The following is a 16,499-nucleotide window of genomic DNA, read 5'->3' as shown; positions in this document are numbered from 1 at the left end:
ATTTTAAAAATTAAACCACAAACTTAAAAACCTGACGTTCCCAAGTTAGCATAGTTAGAAAAAAGATTCCAAATACCTGTTTACAAACAAATGAAGCCTCATTTACAGAATCATTAATCTAATTCCAATTCCATATTTGGTTTACACAACTTTCCCTGTATTAGACCTCCTATAACATAGCAAAGCAATCTTCTGAGGAGCAAGAAAGGCTCAGCGAAGAATAAAAAACACTACTCATAAACATGAAACAAACAGGAAAAGAATTTTTAAATTACTTAGAAATTAAGTATTAGTAAGAAATTAAAAGGTGAGATAGACCTGGTATGACTAGTCTTTTCATGTAATGCTCTGTTAATATATTTGTAAACACTCATTAAATGTTATTGAAGAGATGCCCCGAAAGATAAATGTAACAATGTCCTAGAAAATAAATTTCAGTTACCAAAACTCAAATTTTACAACTTGAAGTTAGATAAAGCACATTTCATTGACATCAGTCTGGCAGTCTGTTTTGTAAGTACTATGGTGTTGTGTGGTTTTTTTTTTAAATTAATTGTTAACATACTGAAATTTTTAGGTAGCTCCTATAGTCAAACATGGAATCTGAAGACTGAGTTCTGCCAAGTTCTGCCACTTACCAACTATGTGATCTTGAGTAAATAATCAAACCACCCTAAGCTTCACACCAACCAACCTTATAAGACTTGAGAGCAGATAAAGAAAATAACATATATGAACAATACTGTAGGGACTCCAAAGATGGGAAACTCAATTTCCTCAATATACTGCAAAAACTACTTTCCACAAATGAATACTTTCACCCATCTCTTATTATGGAAAAAATTAAACAGACAAAAATAGAATGTAATGAAATTATATGTATTCTCACTCAGCTTCAATAATCAAAAACTCATAATAATCTTATTTAATTTATATTCCAACCATTCCCTCTCTTCCTCTATTATTATGAAGCAAGACCCAGACATCATATTATGGCCTCTTTTCAGTGTATGTACCAGTATATGAAGTCCAACAGCGAGGTCTGAGGTATAGATATGGATTTGAGAGTCACCAGTAATGAATTCAAGAGTTGATGCCACAGCTTTGGATGAGGTCAAATACCCATCATTGAGAAAAAAGATAAGATTCTTTTGGTGCCTCTTTGTCATAAAATATAAGGCGATATAAAACACAGTTTTTCTATGAATAAAGAAACACTGGATTTTTCGAAGGCCTATAGAACTTTTACATCCTATGATTTTAACTGTTTTTTGCCTTAAAAAGTGTCCTTTTATATTAATAGTCACTATACTAAAGGATTTAGAAAAATCCCTGGGACATAAACTGACATTGTCTATGTTACATCAAATTTAAACACTGATATTAGAACTTAAATCTACTTTTTAAAGTACTCGAGAACTTCTTGTTCCTTTAAAATTTTCCTCTTTAAATTGTGTAAACCCATTTTATACTTTCTTTTGTATGTATAATTCACAATAAAGTTTTTAAAATAAACTTTATAAAGAAAGTATGATTCCTGCATTTAAATAGCTATGACAGATGATGGTATATCTTTTAAGCACTTCAAGTTTTGAAGAGACATGAGAATATTTGTGTACTAAAAATATTTTATAAGCTCTTTAGACACCAAGTTGTTGAATCAAAGACCATTTATTCCTACATTTTAATTAACTTTACCCCAAATTTCAAAATTACTTATGACTTATTTACACTCCACTTCCATCCTGGAAAAACTGTGATTCATCCTTTAAATCTTAACTTCACAATCTACTTTAAAAGTACTTTTAAAATTTCCTGAAACAATATTTATAAGATGTTTAATAAGATTAACCTTCAAAAAACGAAGTATTTATGACATTTGTAATGGAATGGAACTTTGTGTCTTTTATTTCATTAGTCATCAATCAAATTATTCAAAGCCAGTAAGAGGGGTACAATTTTTATAAACAATAGATTTTCGATGTTTAAATTTTGAAAGTTGTCATTTAATTGTACTATTTGATTAGAAAAAACTCCAAAATATTTTAAATCTTATCTCCATCTTTGAAGTAACAGTTATAGAAATATGAATGTGTAAGTTTCATAATTAGGTGATACATTTGTGAGCACACCATATATTTGTTTGTTTGTTTTCTAAGAAAAAACTGGATATATTTAACAGCAGTTTCAACTTTTACTATGTTTCATAACTGCCATTTCACCTAAACAACAGCAAGTTTTTCAGGAAATATTTTTGATTTTTAAAAACTTTTGAAAGACTGCACCTAATGTAAGGTAAAATCCAACTCACTAAAAGCATGATTAAAGAATTACTAAGTCAAAATCACGTTTCCCTCTCCCACCAAAAATATCCAATTCGTTTTTCATATATCAATAAATACCAATAGGATGACTAAAGTAAAATTGATTTTTCAGGAACTATCTACAACACACAGCCCCACCCCCCACCAAAAAAAAAAAAAAACACCTTTTTCAAATAAGTGTATTCCAGACACTCACACATTTAATTAAACATTCTTTCTTAAATAGAGATGTTTTCTCCTTGTCAGAATAAGCAATACATTGTTATTATTTAGCATTCACTTTTTTAGTTGGTGGTTTTTATTTTAGGTACTATTGAATATAAATATTCCTTAGTTAAAGTTAATGAGCTACTCCAATTAAAAATAAATTTTAAAAAATTAATGAGCTAATGAGCTTTTTCCATTCTCGTTTTCGACATTAAAATGCATGGGGGAAGGGAGAGATAGTATGGAAAACATAGAATAACTCGTTGAGAACTTGTTAGGTTTTCAATTAAGGAATTTTATAAATCTATCTTGAAGCTGTTCTTAAATTAATTCTGCAACAGCAGCCAAGTGATTTTTGGTTTTTTTTTTGGTCTTGAATAGTAATGATACAGATTTTCTTTACCAATAATGTATATATTAACTACATTTAATATATCAGATACATTTTATTTCTGTATCTCTAAAGAAAACCTCGGTGCCTGTCAGTGCCTAATGACATCAATAACATTCATTTATTCTGCCAAAGTAATGAACTTACCATTCCCCCAACTGGAAAAAAAAAAAAAAACACAACAATTTATCTAAGAACTATTTTGATCAAAATGTATGAAAAAAACTAGTGATTTTGACACAAAAATTGAAACCTTTCGGTTTTTTGGTCTCTGTAATGTGCCAGACATAAATTTGCTGACACTCAGAGCCTTTTTACCTGTTTTTCCTCTCACGTTTAATACCCCATAGCTCTAAGAATTTAAAAAAAACCTTTTTTACAATGATGAGAAATGTCTCCATATGCCCTCACTAGCTACTGAGTAGCTATAAAATAATAAAAAGCTCTACAACAGACGATGTTACTTCACTGAATCTATTCAAAGCTTCAGGAAATTAACGCGGTGCTCCTGAGGTTTCAAGAATTTTAAAAACTTATTTAAAAATCATAAACATGACCTATCCGTTAGCCATAAAACACTTCACACAAGTTCACTGAAAGGCGGACTTTTCTGCCTTCGAGGTTTGACCAGAGAGCACAAGCCATGAGTAGAAAACACGAAGATTTCGTTGAGCACTCAAAGGAACAAAACTGTTGACGTCTTAACACTTAAAGTTACTACATATTCTGAAGTTGCTTAATCGTCTTCCATTACTTCAATTCTAGTTGCTTCTATTGTGTCACGAACACCAAAACGCAAACAGTACAAACCTCTTCCCCCAGAAGAAGGGCGAGCTGAGGGCGGTTCTCACAGAACCTGCCAGTAACAGGTGGCCGGCCGGGAGGAACCCGCCGCGTTCCCGCCGCCGCCGCCTGGACTCGGGGCCGCGTGGGCTCCCCAACTCCTTCCAGCCACTTCCGGCCGCCCACACCCTCCAGCGGCTACGCACCCTCCCTGCTCCCCCAAGCTTCCGCTTCGCGGTGGCCTGAAGTGCCCCACCACCTTCCCGCTCCTCGTTTCCGCTCAGCGCCACGGGCGTCGGCGCAGGCTGGGAAGCCCAGGGAGAAGCACGTGCCTCTTCTCGAGGCGTCGTCACCCGGGCGGGAACTTTCGCCCGGTCTCCACGAGCCCTGCCGCTGGTTCCCAGTCTACCTGAGTACGCAGGCGCCGAAGCTTCTAGACGCCGCCGAGTGGCCGGGGCCACTGTGACGCGTTTCACCTGCCTGCCCGCAGCCTCGGCCCAAAGTGTGAGGTTCTGGGACGTCCCTGACAAAGTGGGGCCAAATAATAAATACGACGAAAATGAGGCCCTGGGGGTTGGGTACCTTGTTCCGGAGATCACACAGTTGTCCAAGCGAGTGCAGAGCCGCGTCTCGTGGTTTCATTCCACCGCGAAGTCAGGAGGACTGATGGGAGGCACAGAACCCGCCTCAAGGAGCTGCGGGCGCGGGCAGCCCAGAACATAGGCCTGGAGCGGCCCTAGTGGCGGCTGCGTGAGCCAGGGCGGCACTAGGGCAGGCCAGGCAGGTCGGTCGAGCAAGGAGACCCTGCCCCCGGGCGCCCAAGCCCATGCAGCGAGAGCGAGAAGCCTCTTTGCTCCGGCCACCGGCCCAGACTCCCCGGCACGTGCGGGCCGAGCACCGCAGGGGCCACGGTGCACAGCGGTTCTGCGCGCCGGGTCGCCCTCCGCCGGCGGCGCCGCAGGGTGACGCTCAGCGAGGCCGCGGCTGCGCCCACCTGCGGACTTTTGCGGAGTAGGGGGCTGCTGGGCTTATTTATAGAATAGGAAGGCGTGGTGCGCCGGAGCCGGACCTATGGAGTCCGGAGGGAGGACGCGGCCGAGAAAGCTTCACTCCAGCCGGGTCTCGCAGCCATGAGACAGCTCGGCACGGAACCCCGGAGGAGGGGTCGTTCTTCAAACCCGGCCTCAAGTTGTGCTCTTAGGTCTCACACGGAATAAAAAGAATAGGGTGTGTTGGTCACTTCGCAGGAAACTTTTCGTTGTTTCCTTATTTCCTTCCCTCCTGTGGACAAGTTGAGCAGCTTCTGGGCCTTACGCCCAGGAGGTTTCAGACCAAAAAGGATCGGGACTCTGGGTCTTCTGGAGCATCATTTCAACCTACCCCCACCTCTATCCCTGTCTTCCTCAGGGGAAGGTGGAACCCTACTTCCGACCCCCTGCTGCAATCCAGAAGTCTGCTTCCCCCTGACAAAGTGAAACGCGTCCCTATTGACTCTTCTAGATTTTTGTTTTTGCGTTTTAATACGAACTAAGATAGTTTGGCGACTTCTGGCAGGGCCTGAGGGTTTAAAGGGACGTCTTAGCACGTGGAAGGGATGACTCGGATTCCCCCAGCCGCCATGAAGCCACTCGGGACAGCTCAGCAGAAAGGAAGGTTGTCTCTTGCCAACATGCAAGACACGGATCGGTTTTTTTGTCGTTTTGTTTTCTTTTCCTTTTTGGCTCAGCTCTGAGAGCATTACAGAGCTATCCCTTCCCGCCTCCCGACCCTCTTCCCCTCCCCCTCTTCTTTCTGGTGCAGGCGTCAATTAGGGTGAAGAAATCAGTGCCAGGCTCCTGCCTCTGAAGAGAAAGGAATTGCTTCGGGAATTGAGTCCTGACACCTGTCTCTGTCCGCGATGGCGAGAGGGGATACGGGGTCAAAACGCCTGGGGAAAGAGGCCGGGCTGACCGACGCGGGGGGTGGGGGGAGGTGGGGGGACCCTCTCTAAAAGAGCGTTTCTTTGGCCTGCAGCTTCACATAGGTTATTAACACGCGGGTTATTAACACGGAGGTTTCCTCTCTTTAGTTCCCTCCACCCACCCAAGACCAGGACCTGGGCTGGAAGCAGAAGAGCAACACTGACAAACCGTTCATTAATTTGCATTTATTTTTGGGAAATAATGTAGATAAAGGGGGGAAGAAAGGGGCTGCCTTACATTTCAACAAGTAATTTGCGATCTTCACATCGGACAAATCAAATTTACAAATTACTTTCCCACCTACTGGACGAAACGGCCAAAGCCAAAATTGATATACAGGCGTGGGCTCTCCGTAGATTTCGGAGAATGAAGGTGCACTAAAAACTCACTAGACAAAACAGGGTTGTTTAAAGAGAGAGAAGCCGACGGAGGAACTGAACCTGGGTTTCGGCCCTGGGGTTTTGTGTTTTGTTTTCCCATAATACTATATTTTTATCTTTTTGCTTTCTTTTGGTTTTGGTCTCTAAACCAGAACTGCGACCTTGTGCTTAGACCTGGTGAAGGGCTCAGTCCTGCGCCCCCTCCCAGCCTAAACCCCTCCCCTGTGCCCTGACTTGACTCTCTCCTTCAGACTCCAGGACCCTCCCGATTCTCCGCGCGCAGCTTCCTAAAACCAAACGATTTTCTTTAATAAATACACAGAGGGAGAAGGTGTGAGAGGGCAGGGAAATTTTGCAACAACTGAAAAAGTAAAAGCGCCATCGTTTGAGAAAGAGAGGAAAGGGGACAGAGGGAAAATAGTTTTTGTTTTATATATATGTGTGTGTATATATATATATATATATGCTGTATATATCTTAAAGTTCTATTTCTTGGGCTAAGACAAGATATACTCAGTTCAACCAACAGCAACTAAAAAGTTTAAGTGGTCCCTGGAACGGACCTGACTATATACAGCATTCCCGCCGAGGCGGGAGCCTGAGCCTGTTCTACGCAGGGCGGGGCTGTGCGCGAGAGGCTAAGGACGTGTTCCTCCCCTGGGTCTCCCACGAGCGTTGGGCGGGAGAGGAGGAAACGCCAGGAGGCTCTGGCCTGCAGGCGGGGAGCGGGGCTGAGGGCAGCTGAAGGGGTGGCAGTCTGCAGGCGAGAAACGCTTAGTGGTTGTTTTGATTTGGAGTAGTGTGGGTACACTCCCAACAGGCAGACACATGCCAGTTAGTGACTCCAGTGTCCAGAAAGAATAAATTAAACTGTAGGGCTCAAACAGCAAGACACAGAGCGAAGAGCCTCCGAAGGCTGCAAGTGCATACATAGTAACTGTCCAGAAAGACTAGAAGAGGGCGACTTGGGAGTTCGGTGGGGGCTGAGGAGGGGAGCACATAGCTCTCCCGTATAGAACTTGTTGGCCAAGCCGAAGCACCGGTCCCCCCATCCAAGGGGTGGGTAGGGTTTGCACATCCCTCAAGCAAGTGGCACAAAGATGAGGGCGGCAGTGCAGCAATGGGCATCTTTTGGGGGCATGAAATTTCGGGTCTGGAGAAGCCGAGGCAAAGGCGGGCGGTGCAGCAGCAGCAACAACAGGACGGGGATCACGGAGGGCGCAGGTAGTTGCGTTTCTTCTCCTCTTCCTCCCACTCCTGGGCTCACAAGACCTGAAACCTCCATGAGGCTTGGTCCTTATAGTCCAGACAGTCAGGTGAGTTGAAGTTGAGTTTCCAAGCAGAGGATGCGGCGGCAGCGCCAGGCTCCTTGTAATCCAAGCAGTCGGCAGAGTTGAAGGCGAGCCCCGAGCCGCCGTAGCCCTGGTGGTGGTGGTGGTGGTGATGGTGGTGGTGGCCTGAGGACTGGCTCAGCGGGTGGTGTGCGTGGGGATGGTGGTGATGGTGGCTCGCCATGGAGGAGGGTGCCATAGGGCTGAGCTGGTGCGGGTGGTGGTGCGAGTGCATGGGCGCTAAATACGAGCTGCAGTCCACGCCGCCAAAGTAGGAGGAGGAGGGCGCGGGGTAGCCCTGGCCATAGCTGCCGCCCTGGCCGTAGGACATGGGATAGGAGGCTGCGGCCGAGGCGGCTCCTGCGGCTACCGAGCGCTGCATACACGATGCGTTGCTGGGTGCAGCCAAAGGCTCGGGCATCGACACTGAAGCCGGCGCTGAGCCGGGCGAGATGGAGGCCGGACTCCAGATGGAGGAAGCAGCAGGCGTACTCAACGATGACGGGACCGCCACCGCCGGGTTCCCGCCCAGGCCTGCAGCCGCTGCCGCCGCGGGGTTAGCTGAGGCGCTGGATGCGGAGCTGGAGGACGAGGCGGAACTGGAGACAGCAGGCGGCGTGAACTGGCCGCTGCTTTCGGAGCCCGAGCTCTCCCGCACCGGGGACGACTTTTTCTTTGCTGGGCGGCTCTTGGTCCCACTCCCGCTCTGCTGCTGCTGACGGCATTTGGCGCGGCGGTTCTTGAACCAGACCTGAGGCAGGCCGAGTGGGGAAGAGCGTGTGAGGGGGCGAGTAGAGTTTGCCATTCCCCTGCCTCTTGGACCAACTCCGGCCTAGCAACCCCATCCCTCTCCGATCGACGCCTCCACCCTTCCCCATCTCCGCCCGGCCAGACCCTGCATTCGCTGCTCCACCCTCCCCCATCCTTCTGCTCGAAGACCCTCCTCTGGCAAAGTAGGGATGTGCACCTCCCCACCCCCACTCCCAGCTCAACTCTGTTGGAGGGCGGAACATTTGTGTCTGTCCAGCCAAAAGTTCAGCCATCTCTAAACTGCTGCTGTTGGCCGCTTCCCAACAGACCTGTGAATGCATGGAGGCCCTGTCTTATGTGAATAGAGCCCGGGAAACTGCGGCGAGGCACAGAGCAGGCCGCGGAATGGGGGGCAGCCACCAAATCTAAGCCGGAGCCACTCTGCCCCAAGGAGGCCTGGTGCTGGGCCGGCAGAGAATTTGGGTGGGAGCAGGAAGCTGAATTAGAGGGGGACTACGGAAGGAAGCCTGAACATAATTTCGTTGAACTTCTTGGCTCCAAGTGGGGAACCAAATAAGACAGTCATAAAGTTCTCACTCCTCTCGGAAGGCCCGGGTACAAGACATGGCATTCCTGTTCTCTCGAGCCTCTGGGAGGAAAAAGGCAAGATAAAAGGCCTTTGAGAAGAGTTCTGAGTTATCACCTGATCAATATTTTCGGGTCCCTTTCATCTCACACACACACACCCACACACACCCAGAAACAGCCAAGCTGGTAGCCAGATTTTGCGTTCAGCATCCTCTAAGAGCAAAGAAAAAGGTCTAATCACACTGCCGCCACCCGTGGGGCACACTTCCAGACAGGGGACCAGGCTTTGGCCAGGCCCCACTCTTTCATTTCCAGGATTACCGGGATGCAAGGCCAGGGCAGAGGCAGAATTCAAGACCCGGTAGGAAACTGCCAAGCCCTGGGGTGGCCGAAGAGGCAGGGGACAAGTGTCGGGCTTGGCCTCCTGCAATCCTAAAAGAGACTTCGGAGAGGCGCCCCGGGGCCAACGGCCCAATTCAGGGCTCTAAGCTAGTTCCTTTAATTTTGGCCCCTCTGCCAGGCCCGGGCCCAGCGCTAGGGGGAGTTTGAGAGGGGCTGCCCAGCCTGTAAGCCCGCCCCCACACCAGACCACTTCCCAACCAGGCCCTCTCTAACCAGCCCCAGCACCCCTCCCCGGACCCTGGAAATCCCCCGCGCGCGCACCTGGACTCTGGACTCTGGCAGGTTGATCTTGAGCGCCACCTCCTCACGCATGAAGATGTCTGGGTAGCGAGTCTTGGCGAAGAGCGCCTCAAGCACGTCCAGTTGAGAGCGCGTGAAGGTGGTGCGCTCGCGTCGCTGCTTCCGCGGGGTGGCTGAAGGGAAACGCGCGGGAGCGTCGGGTCAGTGGTGGCCACGCGGACTCGCGCTAGAGGATTTGGACAGGACCTTGGCAGGCCCTGGACCAGGTCGTTGCAAAAGAAAGCCGAGCTCCGAACGAGAAAAGAACTCCCCAGGGAGGCGAGCCTGACAGGCCACAGGTGGGAGAAACTGCAGGTGTGCCTGATCGGCACACCGACACTCCTGATTGTCTCCGACACGCCAGGGCTGACCCCTTCCCTGCCTCTCAGAGGTTAAGAAAGGAAGAGAAGTTATACAATCTTTCTTCCTTCGCTGCCCCCCCGCCCCCGCCCCGTCCCCCGCCCTGCCAACACTCTCCCTGACTGGAGGGTGGGGAAGGGGTGTGCTGAAACGTCCTGGAAAACACTTTCCGAGGTAATAAGCGGAGGTGAAGAAACGGAACCTAGACGAGAAAGCCAGGATTTGGCTCAAGTCGTCCACGTCAACAGTGCAGAAGTTGGTGCAGGCCACCCATCTAAAGGACAATTTAATTATGGAGGGAGAATCCCTCTGCCTTACCTCAGCCAGCCGCTTTGCATAAGGCAAGCTCGGCCTTTCCTGTCAGGGCCAAGCGAGTGTCCATATTCCTCGTTCAGTGTTGAGGGGGAAAGGCATAGATTCTTTCAATCTCTCTCTCTCACACACACCCCACCCATGGAAAACGAATCCGTGGGTAAATGCGCTCTGTGCTGGCGGTGGGATGACAACTGGAGAGAAGTTGCCGGTGTTGCCGGGCTGGGAGGGCTCACTTCTCATGTCTTAGCCACCCCGGCCCTACTTCCCGACCACGATCTGTCCTCCGAGTCAGCGCGCCCTGCAATGTAAGAGACTAGGCAACCGGTTCCCTGGGCCTAATCTGGGGCAAAATTTGTGCTCAAACCCAGAGCTGGTGATTCCCCAGAGTTCTAAGGGAGGAGGGTGTAGGGGTCGATGCTCACCCGGATAGCCCACGGAGGGGTGTAGGAGGTCCATGGCTGGCCCGGCTAGACCGAGCCCATTCATACCATATGGGGGTTGTTTGAGGTAAGACATCATGCTAACAGCTGGGTGGAGGCGCCCCGACGGATCCAGGGGGCCGGGGGCCAGGCGCAGTGCGGGGCTCCCACTGCGCAGTCCTTCAAGCTCTGTTGCGTCTGGGGGCCCGGCCTATGGAGACAAATGACACACCGAAACTGTCATTCCAAGCCACCACTGCTTCCTGGTCTTGCCGGAGGAAGGAGTCACAGGATGGGGAGGTGACGCAGGCTATGGATCTGTGCAGAACTCGGCTCTATAAGGCCTTAGCCCAAAGACCACAGATTCTTTGAAAAGTAAAATTTCTGGATCATTATCACTTCTTTTCGGGCTTGGAATGGGAAAGACACTCGTAGGGCGACGCTAGGAGTGAGGAGAGGTTAAAATCGGGGGCAACCTTGGGAGGTCAGAGCCCAAAACGCAGAGTGTGCTAGGTCCCAAGACTAGGCAAAAATCTGTTCGGGTGGGAGAGGGCATCACACCACACAAGCAAACATCCCCTCGACCTCAAGGCAGCAGGAGACCCAGAGCATGAGGGGTTGTTTCGTTTTGTTTCAAACGTTTTTGAAAGTGGAACGGACAGGTAGACTCCAGAGAGCCAAGGTGAGGCACTGCGGAGGGCTCGCGGCACCTAGGCCTCTCCGGGACGCATTGCTCACTGAGTAGAGTACCTCCTTCCAGAGTCTCCGCGGCTGGGTCCCGGCCCTAGAGACCACAGCCGCTCTACCAGTTTACCTCTCTGTGCCTGGCCGCTGAGAGATTGCTTACCCGGAATCCCACCCACACTTCTACCACCGATTCGAGCCCAGGTCCGGCCGAGGCGACCAGAAGGCGCCACCGTACAGGTGGCGGTTCAAACACGCCGCCCGGGATCACCCGCACCTCGCCACAGCCGCAGGCCGTGCTTCCCCAGAGCAACCCAGTCCTGGCTGCGGACAATGGGGTCCCGGCCGGGGTCGAAAGGTGACCTGACCAGCGCCCCAAGGGTCTGGCGGATTTGGGAAGCCTCAGTGCAATAGGTCTGGTGCGCTTCCGGATTATTCTACTAGCTGAACCAGAGCCCCAGGACCCGATCCAGACTAGAGAACTAGGCCTCTGCGGCGTAGTTCGCTCTGCCCCGGGCAGGAAGGTCGACGCCTGGCTTCCCCAGGTTGCCCCACAAACGGAGGTGCTACAATCAGGAGTCAGGAAGTAGCGCTGGAAGAGTGGGACGGAGACCCCAGAGGACCTGTCGCTTTAGCCCGCTTCACAGGAACTTAAAGCAGACCTGGGACCCGGGCTAGAAGAGTTCAGGGAAAGAAAGAAGTTAGAGCTAGAGAAGTCTCCCGCTTCTCTCCCCAGGGACCCACGGCCTGGGCCGGGAAAACTCGGTTTGCAGGGAAGGCGACAAAAGGGAAAGAGCCGGGGCCAAGGGAGAATGGGACTCAGCTGTGGCGACTCTGCTAGACTGCAATGGTGAGTTTTCAAAGACTTTCTTCAAACTTAGCACTTCAGCTGGGTTACTTCGGAGGAGGCGGGGGAGGGGTGCGGGGCCGCAGCGGAGCTCCGGGGTCCTCCGCTCAGCAAGAGGGGAGCCAGGGGGCTTCCCAGCCCCGCCCCCCACATGCCAGGGACCGGGGAAGGGGGACCCATTTGAGGCGGGGGGGTGGGGGTGGGCAAGAGCCACCGACGCGTTCCCAGAGTCCCGGGCCGCCAGCGGCTTTCTCCTTACCTGCCCTCAGCTGCCGGGGCCGCTCACCATCTACCTCTCGCTCTCACACAGACCCTCTGGGCGGCCAACCTGCAAAACAGAGCGGCACAAGAATTACCGCGGGCCCGGGCGGGGGGTCAGGGAACCGCGGGATTTCTTTCTTTCCCCAACTTCCCTCCTCCCTTTCTCTTTCTTTCTAGTGGCTTTGTGCGTGTCCTTCCAGGTTTCACTTTATTGCACAGACACTTTGTTTGCAAAGCCCCACACGCTCCCGACACAGTGCCTCGCCCGGGACCGCACCGAGGGGGCCGCAAGGAGAAGGTGGGGGTGAGAGGGGCAGAGCTGGGAGGTGGCTCGAGGTTGCCGTGGCACTCCGTGCAGCGTGGAGGCGGTGGGGGCTGGGGAAGTCCTGCAGAGGCACTTTGCAAACTAAATAAATCAAGCGAGTTACCTTGTCGGAGTGGCTTGTCTCGCCGGGTTGTTTAGGTGATTGGAAATGTAGCCTGATGAAGATTGATCACCTTTCTACTGCCCTCCCCGGGTATGTGAACGCGAGGTGAGTGCGTAACGGGGCTAGGCTGCCAATCCCCGGCCCCGCGCAGGCTGAGTGACAGGGAGCCGGGCAATGGCAGCACGAGCCGGGGGTTACCTCCGCGCTCCCCCGCCCTCCCCCGCCCCCTGCACCCCGCCCTCACCGCCCGCCCGCCCCGCCCCGGTCGCGCGCTAACTCCGGGGCTAGACTGGCAAACGCAGCGCAGAGCAAGACGAGCAAGGCGAGCGCCGCGCGGGAGCCCGGCCGCGGAGGGAAACGCTGGCCCTGAGGTTGCCCCGGGGCTCCCCACCCTTCTCTCGCCCTTTTGGCGCCCTGGAGGGAGTGGCAGAGAGGAGGCGAGGTGCTGGAGAACCGGTTCCCTCGCTCTCTGGCACGCCACCCGATGGGCGCGAGGAGCCCGGAGCTGCGGGCTGGAGGGGAACCGGCCTCCGGCCCCTCTCCCGACGCCGCGGGCCCCAGAGTCTTCATGCACCGGGCCATCCGCGGGCCCCAGAGTCTTCATGCACCGGGCCATCACCCGCAGACGCACGCGGCGGGCGACTCGTGCTGGTCCGGGCTACTTTGCTGAGCGCGGGAGCAGCCCCGAGTGCGCAGATCCCGCCTCGGCGCCTCAGGACTCCAGTGCCCTTGAGCCGCACCCGCAGGGGAGGCACGGCCACTTACCTGCTCTTCGACGTCTCCTGGAGTTTCCAGTCCCCACGATAGGTGTTTGCAAATCCTGAAAGCTTCTTTTGAAATGTCGGCTCCCAGCGTCCCCTCCCCTTTACACATACACTGTACTTCTGAATCAAAAGGTTTGGATAGAAAACTTTGTCTTTCACACTGGCTCCTTTTACTAGGGGACAATCTAGTGGAAAACGTGGCCACAGACTCTGCCCTCAGTTTCCTTCCTTCATGCCGCCGGAGCCTCCTTGAGCGATCTCCCCGGATAGTTCGTACTGGCGAAGCCCATTTCCCAGTCGAACAAACTTCTCAAAACACGTCTACCTGGGTGGACTTTTCAAAGCGCAAAAAAAGTGTTTGCGCCCCAACGCTGAGTAATGCAATTCTTTTAAATGGCACCTCCTCCTGAATATTAGGCCGACTTTACTTACCCCCTTTCGAGGAATTCCTACCGCTTCTTCTTAATCTCCCCCCCCCCCCGCCCCCTTCCCTCCACCTCAACAGGCGGAGTGAAAAGTTTGAACCAGAGTAAGTGTGAGGGCGAGTCTAGGAGCCGCCGGGCGCTTCGCAGTGGGGAGCACCGGCGCTGCGGGGCCGCGGGGTAGGGCACCGAGAACGCACCGGGCGTGGGGCGAGGAGGTGGCGGAGAAGGACGGGGGAGCCCGCTGAGTGAAAAGGGGCCGCGGCCGCCGCTCATCAAAGTGCTTCCCCTCCCCCAAGCGACACTTTCCTTTGGAGTCCGAATAAAATACGGTAACAGAATATGATGGAGGGCACACTGTTTCCTTAACTGCTTCTCAAAGAACCCGGGAGATCTTCTTAGGACCTTTAATAAGGCTTTGGTCGGTTCTTTTGTTGATCTCTCAAAATCAACTCCTTCTAATTGAAGTTGGAGCTGAAAGCGAGCTAATGTTCAAAGAAAGTGGCCGCCAGACTAACGAAATTACATTTTTTTTTTTTTTGACGATGAGGGAACATCTAATCAAAGGGGCAAAAGAGGAGGGGTGTGGGGGGGAGTATGAAGGAGAAAAGGTTTTACAAGATCCTTCTCTGGTTCACAAAAGTCAGCGACACGGGCGCTTCTCTCCAGAACAAAGACACCGCGGCCCATTCACAAAAGCAAGAGAAAGAGAGCGCGAAAACAATAAAAGAATGAGAGAAAAGGAAAAACACGAACAAGATAAAGCCTTAACAGGAAAAGAAACTGCGCAGAGCGCAGCGCTGACTCGAGTGGGGACACATATTAGGCTCGCGCAGGCCCCCGCGGGGGAATAGTTCGCGAGGCCCTGGGCTCCGAGCCCCCGAGATGCGCAGAGATTTAAAGCTAGAAACGAAATATAGCCCCCGTCTTCGGTTCTGGGGAAAAGCGCTGACTGGAGCGCACTAGTTTGTCGGGAAGAGTTGGCCGGCACGCTGGGCACACTCCCCTGAGCTTCTGCGCCTCCGCGCCTCTATCCCGGCGCTATCCCGGCCGGGGCCTGCGCGCTGTGTGCCTGAGTTAGCCCTCTCCGGCCTCGGTGCGTGCCGGGTCTCCCAAACCCTCGTCCTCCCGCCTCCTCCCGGCCCCTTTTCGCCTGCAGCGGCGGCGCTGGGCCGAGGTCCGGCAAGGTGGGGCGGCTGTGCGCGCTGGAATGTGCTCTGGCGGTCCCCAGGGCCCTCCACGCGGGAGTCAGGCTCTCTCGGTTCCAGATGCGGCCGCGATCTGGGGGAAGTTGGGAGGTATCAAGTAGCACAATTCCCCCCCCCCCCCATGAGAGTATTTATCTAATCCCAAATTGCAGGCGAATTTTCTTAATGCTCAACCCGTAAAACCCCGGGATTAAGAGAAGAAAAAGAGAGAGGAGAGGGGAGAGGGAGGAGAGTGAAGAGGGGGAGATTGAGATGAAAGTTTCTTGTATGCGGCGGAAAGGACTCGGGCAGCACGTCGCTAGGCAAATATCCAGGTGGGAGACGCTGGGCCTGAAGCCTCGACCGTTCCAGCAACGGCCGCAGCTCGGGGAGGGGAAGAGGGGGCCCTTGCCTGGGGAGAGCCGGTGGACTCAGCTCAAGGGCCCCCGGCCGAGGAGGGGGCGTGGGAGCTGGGCCCTGGCTTTAGCATCCAGGTGACCTCGAGGCTGGGCCAGACTCTGGAGGACACTTGGGACGGGGGAGGGGTTTGGCTCCGGGGCCGTGGGATCCCGGCCAGGGGCGGAAGTTCTGCACTGGCCCGCGGGGCTGTGCCCAAGCCAGCCCGCTGCCAACACTCCTCCTCCTCCACCTCGGCGATCCCCGGGCCCACAGCTTCTTTTGCAGCCGCGCGGGCTTTCGGGTCCACGGCCTCTGGGCGTGCTGGGCTCGCGCCTGCGCCCGAGAGGCAAGACTTTGGGCACCACGCGACAAAATCCGGACGCGGCGCCTTCGCAGCGGGCCCGACCGCGCAGCTTCCCGGGGGCCGCTGCGGGGCGTGCGGGCACCACAAAGCAGCCCGAATGGAAACCCCGCGAGGCTCCGGCTGAGGCAGGAGGGGCAGGGAGAGGGACAGCAAGTCTGGGGCTAGTGAAGGTTTGTCCCTTGGCAGGTCGGGAGTGGTTTAGGGGAGCCCCCTCTCGGCGAGGCTCCGCCGGAGGGAAGGTTCCCGGAATTCGAATCCTGTGTAAATGGACTGGGTGACGCCGGTCGCCCAGTCCCAGGCTGCTCAGGGCTGGAGGTTTCTGTCTGCCGGTTTCCCTAGGGTTAGAGCCGGGCTCTGAGAGCTTCTTCCCTCAGGGAGCGTAGCTTTCTCTGTTCTCCTGCTCAAATGAAGAGGGCAAAACCCGATTTCATTTAGTTCTGGTAACTTCGCAGTAACTTCCTTATATTCTTGTCATGAAATTCTACCTTGGTGTGGTTTTTATCATTTTGAAAGACTGGCGGCGCCATACTTTTTGAAAGGAATTTGTGTGTACTGGTATAAATATTTGTAGGTATATGTACGCATTATGATCGAGGCTAACGTATAAATGCTAGTGGACTGTTTTCTCTGTCTCCAGACTTGTTGAACGAGCT

The 16,499-nt window shown here is 52.6% G+C and overlaps 1 protein-coding gene across 1 annotated transcript; it reads right to left on the bottom strand.

Moving 5' to 3' along the window:
* On the bottom strand, positions 6,479-12,778 carry OTX1 (orthodenticle homeobox 1). Its single transcript, XM_005687047.3, has 5 exons — positions 12,711-12,778; positions 12,281-12,349; positions 10,494-10,701; positions 9,379-9,530; positions 6,479-8,128 (listed from the first exon to the last, which is right to left on the bottom strand). The coding sequence occupies exons 3-5, from the start codon at positions 10,588-10,590 to the stop codon at positions 7,310-7,312; spliced, it is 1,068 nt and encodes a 355-aa protein (XP_005687104.3). The 5' UTR covers positions 10,591-10,701; positions 12,281-12,349; positions 12,711-12,778; the 3' UTR covers positions 6,479-7,309.

This window comes from Capra hircus, chromosome 11 (genome assembly GCF_001704415.2).
Source record: "Capra hircus breed San Clemente chromosome 11, ASM170441v1, whole genome shotgun sequence".
Lineage (NCBI taxonomy): Eukaryota > Metazoa > Chordata > Mammalia > Artiodactyla > Bovidae > Capra > Capra hircus.
Note: the sequence above shows the minus strand (reverse complement) of the source record. Positions and strands in the feature narration are given on the sequence as shown.